At 33.9% G+C, this 19511-nt stretch overlaps 1 protein-coding gene across 1 annotated transcript in view; it reads left to right on the top strand.

Annotated features, from left to right (window-relative positions):
• The window catches only part of LOC149786024 (E3 ubiquitin-protein ligase rnf213-alpha-like), a 358391-nt gene that overhangs the window by 203255 nt on the left and 135625 nt on the right, over positions 1–19511 (top strand). Inside the window, exons 46-51 of the mRNA XM_089978099.1 lie at positions 4583–4746; positions 5591–5812; positions 8096–8289; positions 10790–10898; positions 14812–14912; positions 17208–17399. Of these exons, the coding sequence (XP_089834225.1) occupies positions 4583–4746; positions 5591–5812; positions 8096–8289; positions 10790–10898; positions 14812–14912; positions 17208–17399 (982 nt within the window). The remainder of the gene's footprint in view (positions 1–4582; positions 4747–5590; positions 5813–8095; positions 8290–10789; positions 10899–14811; positions 14913–17207; positions 17400–19511) is intronic.

Below are 19511 nucleotides of genomic sequence, written 5' to 3'. Positions count from 1 at the left end.
CTCTTTAGGAATCATTACATTCTTCCACTGGTGGTCTGTGACATGGAATACAAGCAGTTGATGTTCTCTTCATGACAGGATAATGTATCTGAAGAAAAAAAGGGTGCCATTATGATCTAAGTGAAGAGCAAAGTTCCAAGTCACACAGGGATCACATTACTTTGTAAACTTTAACCCCCCAAAAAATTAAAATTAAACTTGATTTATATCGTCCTAATGTAAAGCATCACATTAAATTTGGTTAATGTCATTGAAATACTGAATGGAAATTAAAAAAGCAATATTTTAAGTGAAACAGGGGAAATAACTCCAAAACATTAAGCCTGAAAACCATGAAAATCTAACCTGACTTTGGTCTTCTTAACTGAAAAGACTCACAAAAATTTTTGGGATCAATCCATGAAGAAAGTAAAGGTGCAAAGTTTGCAAGTCAAAGAGGGGCCATGACCAAATTCTGATGGAAAACACATGAAAATTGAACTTGACCAGTGTATTTTTAATCAAAATCATTAGACAAAATTTGGTCTGAGTCATTGAGATCCTTTATAAATCATTGAATATAAAAAACAATTTGGTCTGAGTCATTGAGATCCTTTATAAATCATTGAGGTGGCGCTCACCAGATAATATGTACTTTTGAGAGAGTGACGTATGTAAGGTGAAGTAGTTCACATTTAAAACATGCACAGTGGAGAGAATGTTTGCATACCTCTATGCTACATTAATGTAATGTGGATGATATTTCTTTTGGATATTGTACTTTTGGAAATTTTACATGATTTAAGCACACTGCTAACTAAAATGACTGCTCCCTTGTGTTAAAAAATCAGTCTGAATTAGTCTAAAGTACACTATACATAGCAGCTGTTAAAATAGGGAAAATGAATTTTGCCAGACTAGACAATACCAGCTTCTGAAAGTGCAATGAATGAATTACCAAATATATAAAATGTAAAAAAAGTTATCGGCTCTTTTTTATACAATTTACCTCTGAAGTTCAGGAAGTGTAAATGACCAAGTAGAGCTAGCACTTTTTTGAAAGGTGCACATTTGAAGTAAGGCCAAGCTGTATACTCTATAACCCATAGTACACCCATCAATCATACACCAAAATAAAGGGAATTAAAGGTTCTTTGCATTATACCTAAGATATACAAGGTCTTTTTTAAATAGGCAGTATAACCAGTGAGGAAAGCTGGGGACATTCTTTTTCTTTAAAATCCTAACCCTATGCAAAATGCGAAACTGTATAGCGCCACCTTAAAGAAAATAAAAAAATGTTTGCAATTATTTTTTTTTATTTTCATATAATTATGTATGATGTTCTGAATAAAATGGTACATTCATATTGATGTTAAGCATGAAAATAAGCTAATTATGATCATTTTTCTCTTGCTTACATAATTTGCCATGAGGTATGTTTGTGTGAGTAGTGACCTTAATTATGGGGAAATTAGAAGACTTAGAATATAGGAATAGAGTCAACTTAAATTTAAAACTGTTGCAATAAGTGACAGAAATATATGGTGAAAATGTTTCTTTTCATTTATTTGCAATGAAATAAAAAAATAAATGAAGAGAAAGTGAATTCGCTTCTTCCATATTAAACAATAGGCAAAATTTTACACTTTGACCTTTGACCTTTATGAAGCTGATGAGTTACCTCCCTTTTCTAATTGTAAAATTCATTGTTGATATCTCAGAAATAATTCTGGCTAGTTTCATGTTCCTGTCATTCAGCATAACTTTGGTTGCTATGTTTACAAAATGTAATGTGCATTCTTAAAATAGCTCACTTTTATCATGGGGGGGGGGTAGGCTGGACTTGTTGGAGACTCTGACACTCATAAATACTGTTCTGTGTGGAAAAAGGCAGGAGAATTATTTATAAGGATTGTTTTGATGCTTGTGACTTAAATGTTTCAGCCATGTAAACATAATTAAATCATACAAAAATAATACCTACATCTTCTTTATGGTGGCGCTCACCAGATAATATGTACTTTTGAGAGAGTGACGTATGTAAGGTAAAGTAGTTCACATTTAAAACATGCACAGTGGAGAGAATGTTTGCATACCTCTATGCTACATTAATGTAATGTGGATGATATTTCTTTTGGATATTGTACTTTTGGAAATTTTACATGATTTAAGCACACTGCTAACTAAAATGACTGCTCCCTTGTGTTAAAAAATCAGTCTGAATTAGTCTAAAGTACACTATACATAGCAGCTATTAAAATAGGGAAAATGAATTTTGCCAGACTAGACAATACCAGCTTCTGAAAGTGCAATGAATGAATTACCAAATATATAAAATGTAAAAAAAAGTTATCGGCTCTTTTTTATACAATTTACCTCTGAAGTTCAGGAAGTGAAAATGACCAAGTAGAGCTAGCACTTTTTTAAAAGGTGCACATTTGAAGTAAGGCCAAGCTGTATACTCTATAACCCATAGTACACCCATCAATCATACACCAAAATAAAGGGAATTAAAGGTTCTTTGCATTATACCTAAGATATACAAGGTCTTTTTTAAATAGCCAGTATAACCAGTGAGGAAAGCTGGGGACATTCTTTTTCTTTAAAATCCTAACCCTATGTAAAATGCGAAACTGTATAGCGCCACCTGAATATAAAAACAATTTGGACTGAGTCATTGAGATCCTTTATAAATCATTGAATATAAAAAACAAGTTGGTCTGAATCTGCCTGGCAATGTGGATGTAGAAGTTTCTAATGTCCCTGTCCTATCTGTGGAGGGGTACATATAATGTAATGCATGTCTAGTTATGTGACAATTCATCATAAATTTTGTTTATACTTTATAATTTATTAAGGACATCATAGGTTCAGACAACACATGATACAGAGATTCAGTAGAAACTTTATTGTACATATAAAATAATCTTTGGCATAATGGGGGCAAATCCTGTCACAGCACACTGTACCAACCGAGCTCTGAATTGTTTATATAGGAATACCTGAGGAAGAGAGACTTTCGGGAGTTTGTAGGGTTGTGAAGAGTGTCCAACACCTGTATGTGGAGCTGCAAGGGGCTGATACGAGGTGTATAGGGACACTGATAACCGAAACTCGATGATTCTGATCCTGAGGATTGCTATGATAACAAACATCTGCCAATACTCCATGCATGCACCATAGAAAGTGGGTATGAAGTATATGGGCATAATAGTTGAGTACATTTAAGTACTGACACAAATTGGGGGTCAAAAGCAAAGTTGTGAATGCATGAAACTTGGCAATGGCCCAACTTGGCAATTTTTTCTATAGGAATACCTCAGGAAGAGAGACTTGGGGAGTTGGTAGGGTTGTGAAGAATGTTTGACACCTGTATGTGGAGCCCAGTACAGGACTGATATGAGGTATGTAGGGACACTGATAACCGAAACTCAATAAGTCTGATCCTGAGGATTGCTGTGATAATAAACATTAGCCAATTTGACAAAGGACCCCCATAAGAGAGCTGGAATGGTACTCTATGCAAGAAATGTCCCAAATAAACAACATGGTGGAAGGAGGGGAGGCAGGTGGTTCTTCCTGCAAATAATGTTAAAGATTAAATGCAGCATCTACACTGAAAGGAATGCATCACTACAGGCATGCCAGCTGTTATATGACTGATGCCCTAACTGACACAGTGTTTGATCACATGCTCCAACTCAGTCATCTGATTGGTTCAACATGACAACATATCTAAATTTAGTTACTAGATTATTAACATATATTGGCTGCAATGACATCATGTCTGGGCAGAGAAACCATAGTAGACAAAGAGAGGCCCAGCAAGGGGCTAGAGAAGGATGCACTGTGTATTACTTAAACTACATTTAATCAATTAAATTATAATTCGCATTAATCACATGACCTTTCCTCTATTCTTTCCAATCACTGTGATAAGCTTGCAATTATCTCCAGTTGTTGCTTTGTTTGAATTATAAAATTTGTCACGGAAATTTAGTATGAAACCACTTGTTATCTAAATTTCGAATCATATACTTGTATATCTTTCCTCAAATACCTTATAAATTGTCAATGTAAGTATTAACTCATGATTTTATGGAAATTTGAATCCTCTCTCTCTTTATCTATAGTAAGTGTCACACAATTCATGTAGGCACTCAGAACTATTGCAGAAATTTGTGTCATTTTTCAGAATTTGATTACACATACAATTCAATGGTAATTATTCAGTTTATTTGGATCCTCATGCATCCATATTCTATGTGGAAAGTTATTATTTACATGCCCCAAGAAAAATAGCAAAATAAATGTTAAATTATATGACATTTTTTGAACAAGGTCAACTGTAGGTGCAGAACATTCAACAATCAGTCTTGAATAGACTTCAGTTCAACTATTTTGCATTAAATTTAGAACAACACTTAATATTTACAGTGAGTAAATGCACCTACATGACAACATTGGCATACACATTAAATCAAGATTCTCACAGGCTTATTGTCCCCATGTACCCATTGTTATTTTTTTGTTGTTTAAACTTTAATTTAATGATTAACACAAGATATTTTTCTATACAAAATTATTATTAATATTCTAGTGGACATCAAAATGGAGAAAATTGTTGGTCTTGTGAAGGAGACCGAACTTGGACAACTGCTTGACACTCTGGAGAGTAGAGTTTCTTCGGAAGACATCTGCCATCTGTATTCTCAAGATTTTATCTACATGGTCTATCATGCCCAGTCATCTGTTGAGTATGAGGTGAGTGTTTATAGAGGGCTGCAGTATAATTTTTAAATATTAGGGCAAAAGGCACCTGCTATTAAACAGATGTTCTATTGAAGATTATTTAATTTGGCAAATTCTGACAGTATTGAACAGAACTTTTCCAATATTAAACTTCTTTTACTTGATTGAACCAATCTTGACCTGCCTGAGGAAATTATAAATTCTGTCAGTATTGTTCAATGAGAAATTCTGAGTTATGTTGTCTCAGCTCAGCAACCTGTCAAGCCATCCACTAGTCAGCAGTAGAACATCATATTTAGGACAATTTTAAGTTTATTTGGCAGCTGATCTTAGGCCATCAGCCTCTGTTTGAAAATAAAAGCAGGAAATGAATTACTGCTATTAAAATGGAGGTGGGGGGGAATGTGTTTTTTTGTGGAGGGTGAAGCTAAATTGAATCAGGTAATACTTACCTGCTACTATTGCAATATTCTCTCCTCCCTCTTTGCTCTCAAGTCTTTGAGTTTCAATCCAAGTCAAAAGAGGAACAAATTCCATTGTTGTTTTGACTAAGAAATCAGACTGCGATAATTTTTTTTAATATTCTGGTCTAATAGGAAGAGTGAATATTAAGCTTGGACAGGCGATTAACATCCTGGAAAGAAATAGTTTAATGCAGTGGTAGCAGGTTAGTATTACCTAATTGAAATTTTACCCCTTAAAAGACCAAATTTTCATTTTTAACCAGTATCTACATCACAGATTATGCTTAATATTTAATTTCCAGAATCATCTGCATCGATAATATTCACAAACTTCCTTTGATTGAAATAAGAAAATAAATAAATTGTACCTTTAAATTTAATTTCATTTTTAGCTTGTGCACAATGCCATCATGCAGACATCAGCCGTATTGCTGGAGAACAAGTCCCCTAACATCTTGGCCAGGCTTGTCTGTATCCATGAGAGTCACAACAAGATTGTTCAACAGTTTCGGTATTTCCGGAGCATTAATCAAGTGTGGCCTGAGTGTGCTACAGCCATCAGGAGATTGCAGAAGGAGAATCCAGATCATTTTCTACTGGTGTCAGATCAATTTGTAAGTGTTGAAACTTAGCAGAGATGTTGATGTTATGCCTGGGAAAAAGAAAAAAAACAGTGCATGTGGTTGTTCACATCAGTACACAGTGTATTGGTAATATACTACAGTGGGTAAGGTAGTGTACCATAGTGAACAATGTAGTGCACTGTTGTGAATAATTTAATTTAATACAATGAACGTGGTAGTGTACATAGATCTGTCATGAAGGAACTCAATGCTCTTCCATAATAGAAGCATACCTGCCAACATTCCAGTCATTGGTGGCAGGGGTTTGAGACTCAGAAAGTGGGTGTTTTGGTCCTGAAGGGAATCAGTGCATGCAACCAAAGTATATAATAAAATTGTACAATTAAGAATGAATTATCTTGACATTCAGGTGAATAGAAAATAAGTGGAAATTCAGTTTTAAATATTTAAATAAAATAAAATATCTGTTTTCATTGAAGAATTTAACACTTTTCCAAACAATACAAGGTGGTAAACATAGTATTTTGATATGTCATCATCTGGAATGACAAATATATTCATGGAATAGAGATGCTGCACTACATTGCATGAGATGACTTAACACAAAATGTAACCATGGTGTGATGGACATATGGATGGACAAAAGAAATGCTATAAGCCTCTTCAACTGCCATGGTGGGGAATGTAAAATACACATCTTCTGTCTTTAAGATCTGTTATCACACAAAATCAGAGCTCACTTTCTTTCCAGTTTTCATCATTTATGACTTAGCAATGAATTACTCATAATTTTCACTATATATTTATTTGACTGTGGAATACAGCATTAACTTCTAGGTGCAGACTGATACTCTCAGTAATTCATTGGAGGGTTTGAAGGTGATACAAGATTCATTAGTGTTCATCTTTGCACACAATAAAGACTACATAAGTCTATCATTGTTTTTACTTCCCAGGATTTTAATGAGCAACAAAAATGATCTTTCTGCTCATGAATTGCATCCAACACACAATGGCCACATAAAATGTCATGTCAGATCTTCTGTTGGAAGATGATGGCCACATTTTGACATAACAGCATTGTGCCTTCAAAATTGAATCCAAGTTCCATACTGCTCCTTACATTACCATTCCATTTGCTGAAATAATAACAAGAAAACAACCTTGTTTGAGGGCAGTTAAATCCAACTGAAGTTAAACAGAAATACAACATCAACAACAACAACAAAAATTTGCAAAAGAAACAAAAGAAGGAAAGATTTGGAAAGAAGTTATTGTTCCCAAACTGAACAATAAAATTACAGCTATCAGAAACAGGAAATATAAATGTTGTGGAAAATCATTCAGATTGTACAATAAAGAAAAAATAAATTTTATTATATCTTATTTATATTTTTTATTGAAATGTCAGGGATAATATAATCACAAAATATCATTATATTTTCAGAATTTTTGGCAAACTCTCGGTGAAACTTCAATCACAAATTCTCACTGGTATTTTCAGAAATGTTGGCAGAGTCAGTGAAATTTTAATCAGAAAATTTCACTGATATTTTGAGACATTTTGGTAAAATCTCTGAAATTTCACAGAAATTTGGTGAAATACCATAATTTTAGTGAAAAAAGAACATTTGAATGAATATGAAATTTTTTTTACTGTGATTTCACTGACATTTGAGCCACATTTTCACTAGGGTATGATTTTTGTGTAGCACATTTTAATAGGAAGAAAAAGGTGCTTGTAGTTCATTTGATAAAGCTCAAAATTATGCCTAACCTTTTTTCCTAAAATCAGTGTAAGTCCAACATCCATCTTGAAGCAGGAAAATTAACTGGACAATTAGAACTTTTCCACCTAACAGTTATCCTTTAGGAGGAATATGAGAAATAGTATGCTTAACTATTAGACGGATTCAGTCTTTCACCTGAGCTGTATTCTCAGTCCGCCTAAAGTCCATCTAAAATTTGTTTTTTTTTTAGGTGGAATCCACCTAAAATCTAGCTGGAATCAGCCTAAAAATTTTGTGCGGTCTGTAATGGGATCATTTTTGCTAATTTTGTAATAGGATTATTTCGGATTATTTATAATTTAGTGCTGTTTTATTTTAAAATCAATATAGTACCCCCAAAAAAGTCAATAGTCAAGAACTTTTCATTTGCTTTTCATATAATGTTGGAATGACCAGAGTTTGTATGCACCATGCATTGAAGAAAAGATACTGTTTTATCTACAACCGAGTGTAAATTTGCTCAATACTTTTTATGTAATTTTTTTTTCTGAGACAAAAAATTACATGTCATTCTTTTGTCTAGACACTTGCCATCGTTGGGTTATGCCTCCTTATTGAGCAGCTCAGTCCTCCAGACATAAACTACCTGAACAATGCAGACAACCGTCATCAATGGTTGCAGAAGATTTTCAGTTATCGACCTGTTATAGAAAAAGGACTCACTCTTTACTCCTCAGCCAATGAAACTAGAGTGGATCAAGCTGTTTTGCAAGCAAAGTAAGTACATATATTGCTTTTTTTTTCAGCTAGACACTGCTTGTGTGAAAATTTACAATTCCTCTATGAATAATCATAACAGACACAAGACTAGTTTAATCTGATGTTAGACTAGTCTTGTATGAAGAATGATAAATACAGACAAAACTAGTTTAATTTCATGCTGGACTAGCTGTCGATTCATCTCAATAATTTAGTTTGTAGTCAACAGTGCAAACTTTCTTGGTGTAATACATTGCAGCCTTTCAGTTCCAGACACATGTGGGTTGGAATAATTTGTCTAAGATGGGAAAGTTGCTGCTTAAGGGATATAAGATATTTCTTCTTGAGATACAAAAGACTGAATCATGATTCATAATTTGACCAGAGTACATGCAGTTTCTAAAAAGCCACTCATCACACGTTCTCCATGTCTTTGGAATTATTTCAACAACTGACAGTGCCCAAAGCTCATCTAATTGCTTGGATGGAAGCCAGACAAGAGTTTTCTTCCCTTACTCCAAATCACATCTATCATCATTTACTACTCCTGCTTGTGCCTGGTTAGCATACTCTTATAAGAGGCCTCACAAATACCTTGCAAAGACCTCACAAATACCTTATGTTGTGCCTTTTAACCAATTTAAGCAATCCTTCTGAGTTTTCTTGCCACTGGGAAGAATACTCCTTTTTTAAACTACTATTCATAGACCAGAAGAGCTTATCAAATGGTCTGTTGTTCAACTTCTGTTAGCACAAGCTTGTTATTGTCTCTTCCTAAACTTCTTGGAAGATTGCCATGAAGCTTTGCACACATTCATCCTATGGTTTAATTGGTCCTAGACGGAAATGGTGCTGCTGGCAAATCCACATTGGTGGCCATCTTAAAATTTTTATTATTGTTACTCCCTCTGAATTGATGGTCATATCAACATGGGGATTGCTATGGCTGATGAATATGAGAGATGGTCTACACTCAAAAGTTAATGAGAAGAAATGGTCTTATCTTGAATTGCTGGAAATTCATTTTGCCCAATAGAGCATCAGTCCATTCAAGGGATCTTGTCCTACATAATTTCATTGTATTATAATTATAGCTTAATATTTTGCAATCGTCTAAGTTGTACAAAAGCTAATCAGTGCCATCTTAATTGCCTACTCAATGGTCTATAACACTGACAAATCATCTGTCTCATCTACATATTAAGGGAGTGGGCAACTGTTGCTTATGGGATACAGAATGGTGCAGCAGACACCTTGGAGGTTAGTCTAAAAGGGTATTTCAAAATGAGAACACCTTAAAGATATCTGCAAGAAGAAGGATACACTCAGTTTCTGAATACTTTAACCTACCAGTGCCTGACCACAACACTGTGTTCATTAACAGATAATAGAAATTATTCTGTCTGATCCAGAGCTACCTGGTAACAACATTAAGTAGAAAGATAGAGAACATCATTGAATACACCAGTTGCATTTTAAGTTTATTTTCCTCCTATGAAAACTTGAATGTTGATTCCTTAGTGTCTTTTGCTGGAATTCTCCACTCTCACTGTGGAAACAGATTTATTATATTACTCCTATGAACAACCTTGCATTATAAGGTAAACATCATATACCATAATGTCACTCCCATAACAACAGCTTCACAGTTTACATGGTCTGCTCTTGTCCAGTATATGAAGCACATTATCAGTACCACCAATTTCTGGAGCAACATATAAATATTGTCAGTACTGGTTTCAAAGTCTCTTGCTGCTATTGTTTGAAGATGCACAAATGGAATGAAGATTTGATCAAGCCTTTCAAAATATGAAGACTTGAACAAGCCTTTCGAAATATACCATCTTTTTCTGATTGATGAACCCCATGGTCAAGTTGGGGAGTTTGGCAACTGTCTGCACAATGAACAATACAGTAAATTCATTCTTTCAGTTGTGTTTAATACTTCAGGTTATGATAAATGTTATTTTGTTTTGAGGATTTATTCAGCCTAATCATGAATTGGAACTGAGTACCGATTGAGATGAATTTGTCTGATTTCAACTACACTACCCCGAACCAGATTTTGGAAATCCTTTTCATTAACCCTGTGGATGGTATGAAGATCCAACCAGGAATTGTTTCTTATCACTGGCTCCATTCAACAATATCATCTGAGTCAATTGCACTGGCTACAAACTCTAGCTGATGATATTATTTCCCACTACACTGGGGATGCTGATGTCACATGGGCAAAAATATGTGGCTGCACTGATTGCTAGGGGGTTTGTCAACCTCACACCAACAAAGCATGGTGATAGTTGAACAGATAAATCAACAAAAACTTTCCCTCTGATGAGTTAGGAATAATGAAGGGGGCATGGGCAACTAGATCACCCCAACAGATAAGACTGACTGCCTGCATTCCTTCAGGAAGTACCTTCCTCCTTCAAAACTTAGCATATTGATTAGAGCATCAGTGCCCTCAGGCCACAGTCATACTTTCAGTGCACTGGATGATTTTTTTTTTCATTTACAGACAAATGTGGACAAAGATAACAGTGGTGAAGCTGTTTATTGAACATGTAGTGACGTCAGAAAAGGAAGCTGAGAAATATGGACCCAAACACATCATGCCACTGTGGATGGTGAGTACTACAGTACTCTACATGAAACCTCTGAATAACTATAATTTACTATATGTTACCCGGTTAAAGGGTTTTTAGCCTTTCACCAAGGAATTTCAGAGGGGATATAGCATTTTGTTTGTTCATGTAATAATAATAATAATGTTAATGACTTTATTTAAAGAAGAGGCTCATTTTGACAATTGACCAATCTTCCATGAGGCATTCTTCAATTATTATATGCTCATTTTTTTCCCCCCGTTAACTTTACATTGTCAGAATCTTTTAGTATTTTATGATATTTCACACCTTTGTAATCCATTCATGTGCATAAAGGAACTACTTTCTGTTGTAAACAAACAATGGACACAGACACCAGCACTTTTGATTTGTAAACAAATCATGTACACTCGTGTAGTAGGCATTTTATGTTGTGGTTGTTTAAATTTGTTTCTGAATGAACTAAAGCAGATGTTTTGTGGACTGCCACATACCAGCTGCTTTGGCACATTCCGCATTAACTTTTTGATACAATGTTTCAGATTTAGGCTAGCTATACAATAGATGCAAGAAAGGGTCCTTACAAATAACATACAAGTATCAAGACATAAACTGTCTTCTTTAGCTGGTGATAAGAATGGCAAAAAATACATGTACATTTTTACATCCTGAATTTCCTCGAAATGTGCTTTCTTAGTTCTGCAAATCTGAATTACATTCGCCATGTCATAGGTTGTCAGTCTTGATTACACATTTCGAAATTGTACTGTAATTTTGAATATAAGTGCAATTACATCCTCCTTACAGCACTCAAAATGAAATAAGCATTAAACTCCATAGCTTCTTTTTGCTAATTGCAGTTGAAAGACTTCATATTTTTCCAGCATTATGATTTCAAACATTCAAGGACAGAAACAGAAACACATTTGCAGATGGATGTCAACATGCTTCTCCCTCGCTTCTTCAATCCAATGTATTTCATGTGGAATTGTCACATATAAATCCAGTCCATAATCACAACATTTCGTAGAATTGACAAAAATACCAAAATCTATTCATTCCAGATCAAATGGAAAACTTGTTACAATGTGCATTCATTCACAATATGACTCCAAATTTAAATTTTAACTAGACATGCCATTTTCTTTCAAAAGTTATGTCGAGTGTGCGACTAAGTTCAAATTTATCTGGGCAGAGTTATGTGCGCAATAATAATGTTGTTATTGTGTAATGATGAATCTGCGCTTGTTTATTTAGTTTGGAATATGGCATACATTCAGTTATTTTGTTTCTTGTTGTGTATTTTGTTAATATAATTAAGCATTGGGGAAAATTTTAAAAAATTAGCATATAATAAAAAGGTTACTGCATTTGTATGGGAAAATATGAACTCGTTTTGTCAGATGAATATACTGCACTCCCAAGGTCGTGCAGTATTACATCCGAAAAATCTTGTTCATATTTTCCCATACAAATGCAGTAACCTATAATTACATTTGTACAAATATGTATATAAAATTTACTAGATGAGGTATCTTTGGACAACAAATGCTATTTAAACAAAAACTGATCTGCTGCTACAATAAAATATGCACAAGGTTTTCAAGATGAGTACACACAAGATTCATACATAGAATAGCCGTGAACCTGATTATTGTTCAAGATTCCTTAATATTTTTGTTTTAGCTGCACTTTTGCAAATTTGTATGTGGATGCATCTCAGGAAGAGTGTCTGCCATACTGCTCTCAGTTAACTTTAAATATGGTGTAAGGAAAATGGAATGATGCTAAATAGAGATAAAACAAAATGTCTTGCTGATAACTAACGGACAGAAAAGAGAAGATTTCAAACTGATATGTTGCAAGCTGTCTTTGACAATATTAATTTGACAAAAACTTGTTTTGATTAAATTCTTTCGGCATATTTGTTGAAAACAACTTTAAATGCTGTTTGGGGGAAGACTTCTGACAAGACTATTTACAGATTATTTCCTTGCAAAAAAGAGCTTGCAGGCTCATCCTAGATAATGCTGAAAATATCCTAAATGCAGTGAATGATAATAAAATGTCAACACTGAGTGACTTAATAGTTTTGAGCAAGGTAGACTTGTGCACAAAGTTTCTAACAATCAACAAACTATTTCATGCCAGAACAAGGCATCATCCCCAATTTAAGATCAGTTGCAGCTATCTCTCCATTCCAAAACCAAAGAAATAACTCTTTAAAGAAGTTTTCTACATTCAGTGCAACTTATTTGCAACAAAATGTGACAGGAAATCAGAGGCAGTGCAAATATAAATGCATTTATTTATAATTTAATTCAGTGAATGAAAAATGGAATCTGTACAATTTTACAAATACATTATAACTTAAAGTTTCAATTTTCAAACCATCTGTTTTGCTGCAGTGGTCTCATCATTTAAATTATATTGCAGTGAAAATAAACTTGTCTCAGGCTCCTAAAGAAAATCAAGGCCTTCATTCCATTAGAGTTACTTTTTACAACAGTTACTTTCATCTTCATCTCGAATAATGAAAATTATTTCATACACATTGAACCAGGATGTTAGATCAGTAGATTTGAACAAGTTTTGATGAGTTGAATGGCTTATAATTATAGCAGGATTTCTTTCAACATAAATTTTACATGTTTTGAGGTGACTGACAGCAAATTTTAAGCATGAATCAGATTCTAATGATAATGTTACATTTAGTAATTAATATGATCCAGAGTATTTAAAGATTTTTTAAAAATAAAATCCACAAGCATTAGTTTCCTTTAGAAGCTGAATGCCTGGTGTCCATTAATAACTTCAGTATCATGGACCCTATTTCATCTACACGCATGAAACCTGGTATGTAGAGACATCTCACCATAACTAAGTCTAATCATATCCAAATTAGGTCACTTTGACCAATTTTTCTATTTGAGTGACTTTTGTCTTTTCAGCTGTTTGTTGTATCATCAATATCTCTGACCTATTTCACCAACAATGATGAAAATTGGTATGTGGATGCATCTTAATTCAAGTAACTCAGTCATACAAAACTAGATTATTATGACCTAATTTTCATCCACGATTGACAGCTTAATTTCCAGCAATCCATTTTTAAACTTTCAATTTTTGGACCATATTTCACCTAAACTCATAAAATTGGTGTGTGTGACCCTCCTATCAAGAGTAACTCAACTATACTAGCACTGGGTCTATCTGAGTCTATAATCACACCATTTTGATTTTGTCCTATCTGTTCATTATATTCTCAATATCACCTAATTTTATAAAATTGCAATGTGGATGCTTGTTAACGTGAGTATTCCTGCAATATCGAAAGTAGGAATTTTTTCAAGTATCCTTGAATGTTTGTTTTTGAGCTATCCTTTCCTTATCCTCAATATCTTGGATCTGTCTCAGCTACACATGAAACATTGCATGTGAATGCATCTTTTGGAGGGTATTAAACTGTACCAAAACTTGGTTGCATGGTTGAGTGCCTTTGTATCTTAAGCTATGCTTTATGTCTTGTATATCAGTGTGACCTAATTTTCAGTCTTGAGTGACTCTCTTATTTTTCTCTATACCAGTCTGTTTCTTATAAGCTATTCCAGACATGCTCCAGGTGGGAATATAAGTTGTGTTTGCAAGTAAACACTTTGTATTTCATTTTTGGTCATTGTTTCCTGGGGGTGGGAATGAAAATGAGATTATATTGTTCTTTATTTAATTTAAAACAATTTTATTCTATTTTTTGCAGGGGGGTAAATTTTGTTTGTTTTGTAGAAAATAAATAGAAGTCTACATAAATCAAGTAACACAAGTAATTTCCTAATATGTTTTTATGATGTAACACAAACAATCTTATAGTAGGTCACAATTGAGACATCTTGTTATACATAGTCCATATCATTGCTTCTATGAATTATTTTTTCAGATGCTTGAAGAAAATACAGACTTAAAGGAACTGCATTCCATTGATAATGTAGAGAAATTTCTACAAATGTGCAATGAAACTGCAATCAAAGACCTTTTAGGGTAATTCTTGTGCACTTTCTTCCACCTATCTGAAATTTATTTCAGAAATAATGGTATCTAAATTAACTGCTCCATTAGTAAGGTTACAAAAGTCTGAGTGAAGTTTGAGGTCATGTGATTTCAAATAAACGTTTATGCTGTCTACTTTGAAGAAATGGTAATAAAAACATTTTCATAGATGAATAAGTCTGTGCCTATACTTGAAAGGTCATTTTGTGTAGAATGAAAAGCTTTGATCGTTACCTTACTTGTGGTTATACACATACTCTTAAGAAATTTTAAACTTGGTGGAAGCTTGATGTAGTAGTGATAACTTTGGCATCCATGTTTATGTGAGCTTGTCTATTTTGTATGTAAATCCAGTTGTATATACTGTATGTATTGTACATAACAGATAGAAGGCCTCAAGGTAGATTATTTTCTGTTACTAATTGAGTTACCTTCTCTAAATAAAGTCTTTATTATTATTATTATTATTATTATCAACATGTTTGATTAATTTCATTGTAAAGTTTTTTCAAAGTGCTTTCTAGCTATACAAATGCTCTCATTATCAAAGCTTATGGGCAGGACTGAAATGCATGACATGTCCAGCTTAAAAGTTTAAACTTATTCAAATTTCAGTGACATGTCAAATTCATTTCATTCCTCAAAGATTTTTGTGTGAATGAATTTTGGTTCAAATTGTGACTGCACTATATACATATCAATGAATGAATTATGTGATATTTTTGTATTATCATTACTGTTGAGCCTTTAAAGCAGTTTTCTGTGCCAAATGATATTTTAAGTGACACAATACATTTTGGTTCTTTGTAACTCGTAATTATTCAAAACTGAATTATTTACCTTCAGAATTAATCATGAGTGTCTTCTTTGGCTGGTTGTAGATTGGGAAACCCTGGAGTTGTGGTCTAAAAATGGTATAGATTTTACTTGGTGACAAGGCTTAATGCCTTGTTTAGACCCTAGATTGTCAACATCTGCTGTGTTCATGTAATAGCTTTGTATTTTTAATTAGAACTACTGCACAATTTTATGTAGTACCAGTTTGAAGTTGGGCACAATAACCATGCAGATCAGCTTGTAATGACCCTTGGTCAGAGCATGTGATTTACATTTTGGTGGCATTTTCTCTCATTCGTCATAGGTGGGCTCTTTCCATGTGCCACACAGACCATTTTGTTGGCTTGTTTTCAGGGCTGTTCCAGTAGAATGTACCTGGGACTCAAGGAAGGCACTTCCAACATGGAATAGTCAGTCATACATGCAATTTAGAATTTTGTAACAAATTTTCATAGAAACTTGGAGAGTAATCAGACTACCCTAGCATATTCTCAAAACAAATACCTTCCCTTGGATACCATGTATGATTATATGATTAATTGGGAGAGTCCTTAGTTAGTATGCATGCATGAAGGACATTTAATTTTAGGGGGAATCACTCTAGCTTATTTACATGCTCTCTGCCTTCTGAACAGGCATGAGGATCTCCCCCATATGAATTTCTTGAATCTTGTGTATATTTCTGTAATTTGTTTACAGAATACTTCATTGGTACAACTATAAAATCATTTTATGCTATTATTTAAGTTTGCTTTCTTTAGGTCCACATTTGATCAGCAGTGAGACAATAAAGCATGGGGATTAGAAATGCTAAAGTTTATGTGCCATACTGTTGATTATATAGGACACATAACCTTAGTCATCCTATGGTGGGTCTCATACAATATTAAGGTCATTGATCACTTATAATTTTTTTCTTTTAAACCATGAAACTGGTTAATGATAATTAGTACTCGGTGTACAGTGTCAACTTACTTCCCAGCAACAATGCATGTAGCACAAGTCTGGATTGCTGCTTTGATCATTCAGTATTGAGAAATCTTCTGTAGGACAGTGAAATTGGTTTATTTTTGGTGGGAATAAGTAGCTAGTAGTTGCATTTTATTTCACGAGAGTGGGAAAAGAATACAAAGAGTCAGGTAACATGTGTTTTTATGAATGGATTAACAAATTTGTTGGATCAGTAAATTTAACTAAATATCGATAGGATATTGTTCCAAGTGCACAATTTGGTTTTACATATATTAGACTGAGTCTGTTATGTCCTATATTTTTTTATCGTTACAAGGTTTTTGACTCGACAATAGATCTTTCTGTATTTATGATATAGTAAGTAAACTATAATTTGATGTAATCAGTTGTTGTTCTCATGGATGGTTAGATAGTAATACTGTAAACCATATTAATGATATTTTAAGCCTTATGGTTTTTTTTTTTTTTTTTCTTCAGGAAAGAGCAGATATGCTGCCATTGTGAAGGCAAAATAGCGGGTACTCCAGTAGTACTACCATGTAAAGATGCAATATGCATTAGCTGTTTTCATGAGATGGAGGCTCTAGGCACAAAGAAATGTCCAAAGTGTTCAAGAAGCATCCCTGATGAATTTAATCCAGATGGAACAGGAAGTGAAAGGACTGTCATGTAAATATAGTTGTTCAAATTAAGGAAGACTTTTCCCAATTTTAGGGTACCTGAGCATTTAATAAAAGTGACCAAGTATGATAATATTCATTTGACCATTTTGGTCATAGTCATTCTTAACTAAAAACGGAGGGGGGGGGCGTGATGCTCTTGGTCGTAGACCAGAAGCTCTCCATTCAAGTTTGTTATTTCTACTCCTCCTACTTGAGTAATTGCCATGAAACTTTGCACACACATTCATCTCATGGTATAGTTGGCCCTATAAAGTGGAAATTATGTGATTCAGATATCTAAAATGGCCACCACAATGACCATCTTCAAAAGTTTGTTGTAACTACCTTTGAATGTGTGGTCATATCAATATGGAGTTTTCACTGTAAGACTTCTTATAATGTCTACTTGTTCCTAAATGAACATGATACTAATCTGACATCCAGTATGGCCACCACAGCAGCTGTTTTGAAAATCTTGTTGCAAATCCGTCTGAATGGAAAGTCATATTGACATTGCATTTATACCAAAAGATTCCTTATGATGTCTAGTTACAATGTGAATGGTGTCACTCATCCATCCAATATGGCCATCACAGCAGTCATCTTGAAAATCTTGTTATAGCTAGTCCGCCTGAATGGATGGTCATGACAACATGCAGTTTTTTTTAGCTCTACTGATTTTTCATCACCAACATCCACTGGAACACTTCTTGTCATGTATGAAATTGACCATAGGGGCAGAATTTGGTTTTATCACATTAACTGCCTTGTTATTTGTAGTTACATTATCTACCTGAATGTAACAAGACTGTGTTTCAGGGCAGAATAGTGTTTTCTCAACTTCTAAATTCACTGCATTATTGCACATATTGCATTAAAAAGGCCAATCCTATATTTCTGTATCACATCGCAACAAATTCACTTTTCTTATTTCATTCCAGATCTTTGCAACACCTTTCCAGTATGTGCTCTTGTCACTGGACATGATGTGAAATTAATGTTTTACCTTTTTTATCACATAGAATCATATATTATGTTGCATGGTGCTTTTTAAATAGCTTAATTTCTAATCTAATTTACAATTCTCTATGCCTAGGTGTTGAGTGTATAGCTTACCTACCTGAGACATCTGTCACGAGTTTAAGCGGGTACATGTATTTTGTAAAATTATCTTTTGTGCATTTTCTTGTTAGCTGATGAGTTTTTCTTATTATTTATAGTTTGTTTTGGTTTGCTGTTGCTGTTGTTGTTTGTTTGTGTTTCATTTGACTTACATTACTATTACAGACCTGGCAGCTCTTATGATTTTGCCTAAAGTCTTACAAAAATGAGCCTTAAGATACAGACTTTTTGGAATAAAACTAAAAACTACATTAATATAAATATTGCAGTAAAATCTGGATAATTGGCTAGTCTGTGTTTGATTTGGATCCAGGTTTCATATTAGCTTTACTGGAATTAGGGAATGAGAGTAACTTTACCTCAGACACTTTAAACTGCGTATACTTTTCTGTGTAAAGCATCTGCATGATTAAACTTTTGATTATAGATATTTTAAAATGGCATCCAGCTACTAATACATGTTAAAGATGAAAGGAAAAAATAAGCCTCTTAAAAATAGTTTTAGTGATCAACATAAAAGAATAAAACAGAATATTCAGATTGTTCTGAAAACAGCGGGATGGGTCACAGTTCTGCTTTTTGGACATCATGTGTTGATTTGAGTATGTCTTGTGGCAGAAGATTTGATTGCCATTGTCTTGTGAAATGAAGAAACAAATTCCAAGAATGATGTCAAGTTCTCAGAGATAGAATGAGGCCATTGAGCTGCATAGGGTTTGGAACTGAAGTTTGTGCAACTGTACTAGAGATAAATAAGATCAACATGTACTTTGCAAGATTTTCAGATGAACACATTGTTTCCCCTCGATGCATCAGTTTGGAATAATGAGCTTTTTAAATATGTTTCCCAGTTTGACAGTACTTGATATTTTGTTATATCTTACTGAAAACTGGTTAGACTTACTGAAAAAATCAGCTGCCTTATTGAGATAATCTCGTCATGGTTGGCAGGTCTACTGTTACCATCCTTCATGAAAGAAAGCTAATGCTTTCATTA

The sequence above is a fragment of the Sinohyriopsis cumingii genome, chromosome 12 (genome assembly GCF_028554795.1).
Source record: "Sinohyriopsis cumingii isolate HCF-2022 chromosome 12, ASM2855479v2, whole genome shotgun sequence".
Classification (NCBI taxonomy): domain Eukaryota; kingdom Metazoa; phylum Mollusca; class Bivalvia; order Unionida; family Unionidae; genus Sinohyriopsis; species Sinohyriopsis cumingii.
The sequence above is the reverse complement of the archived record's forward strand: the minus strand, read 5'-3'. Positions and strand labels throughout refer to the sequence as shown.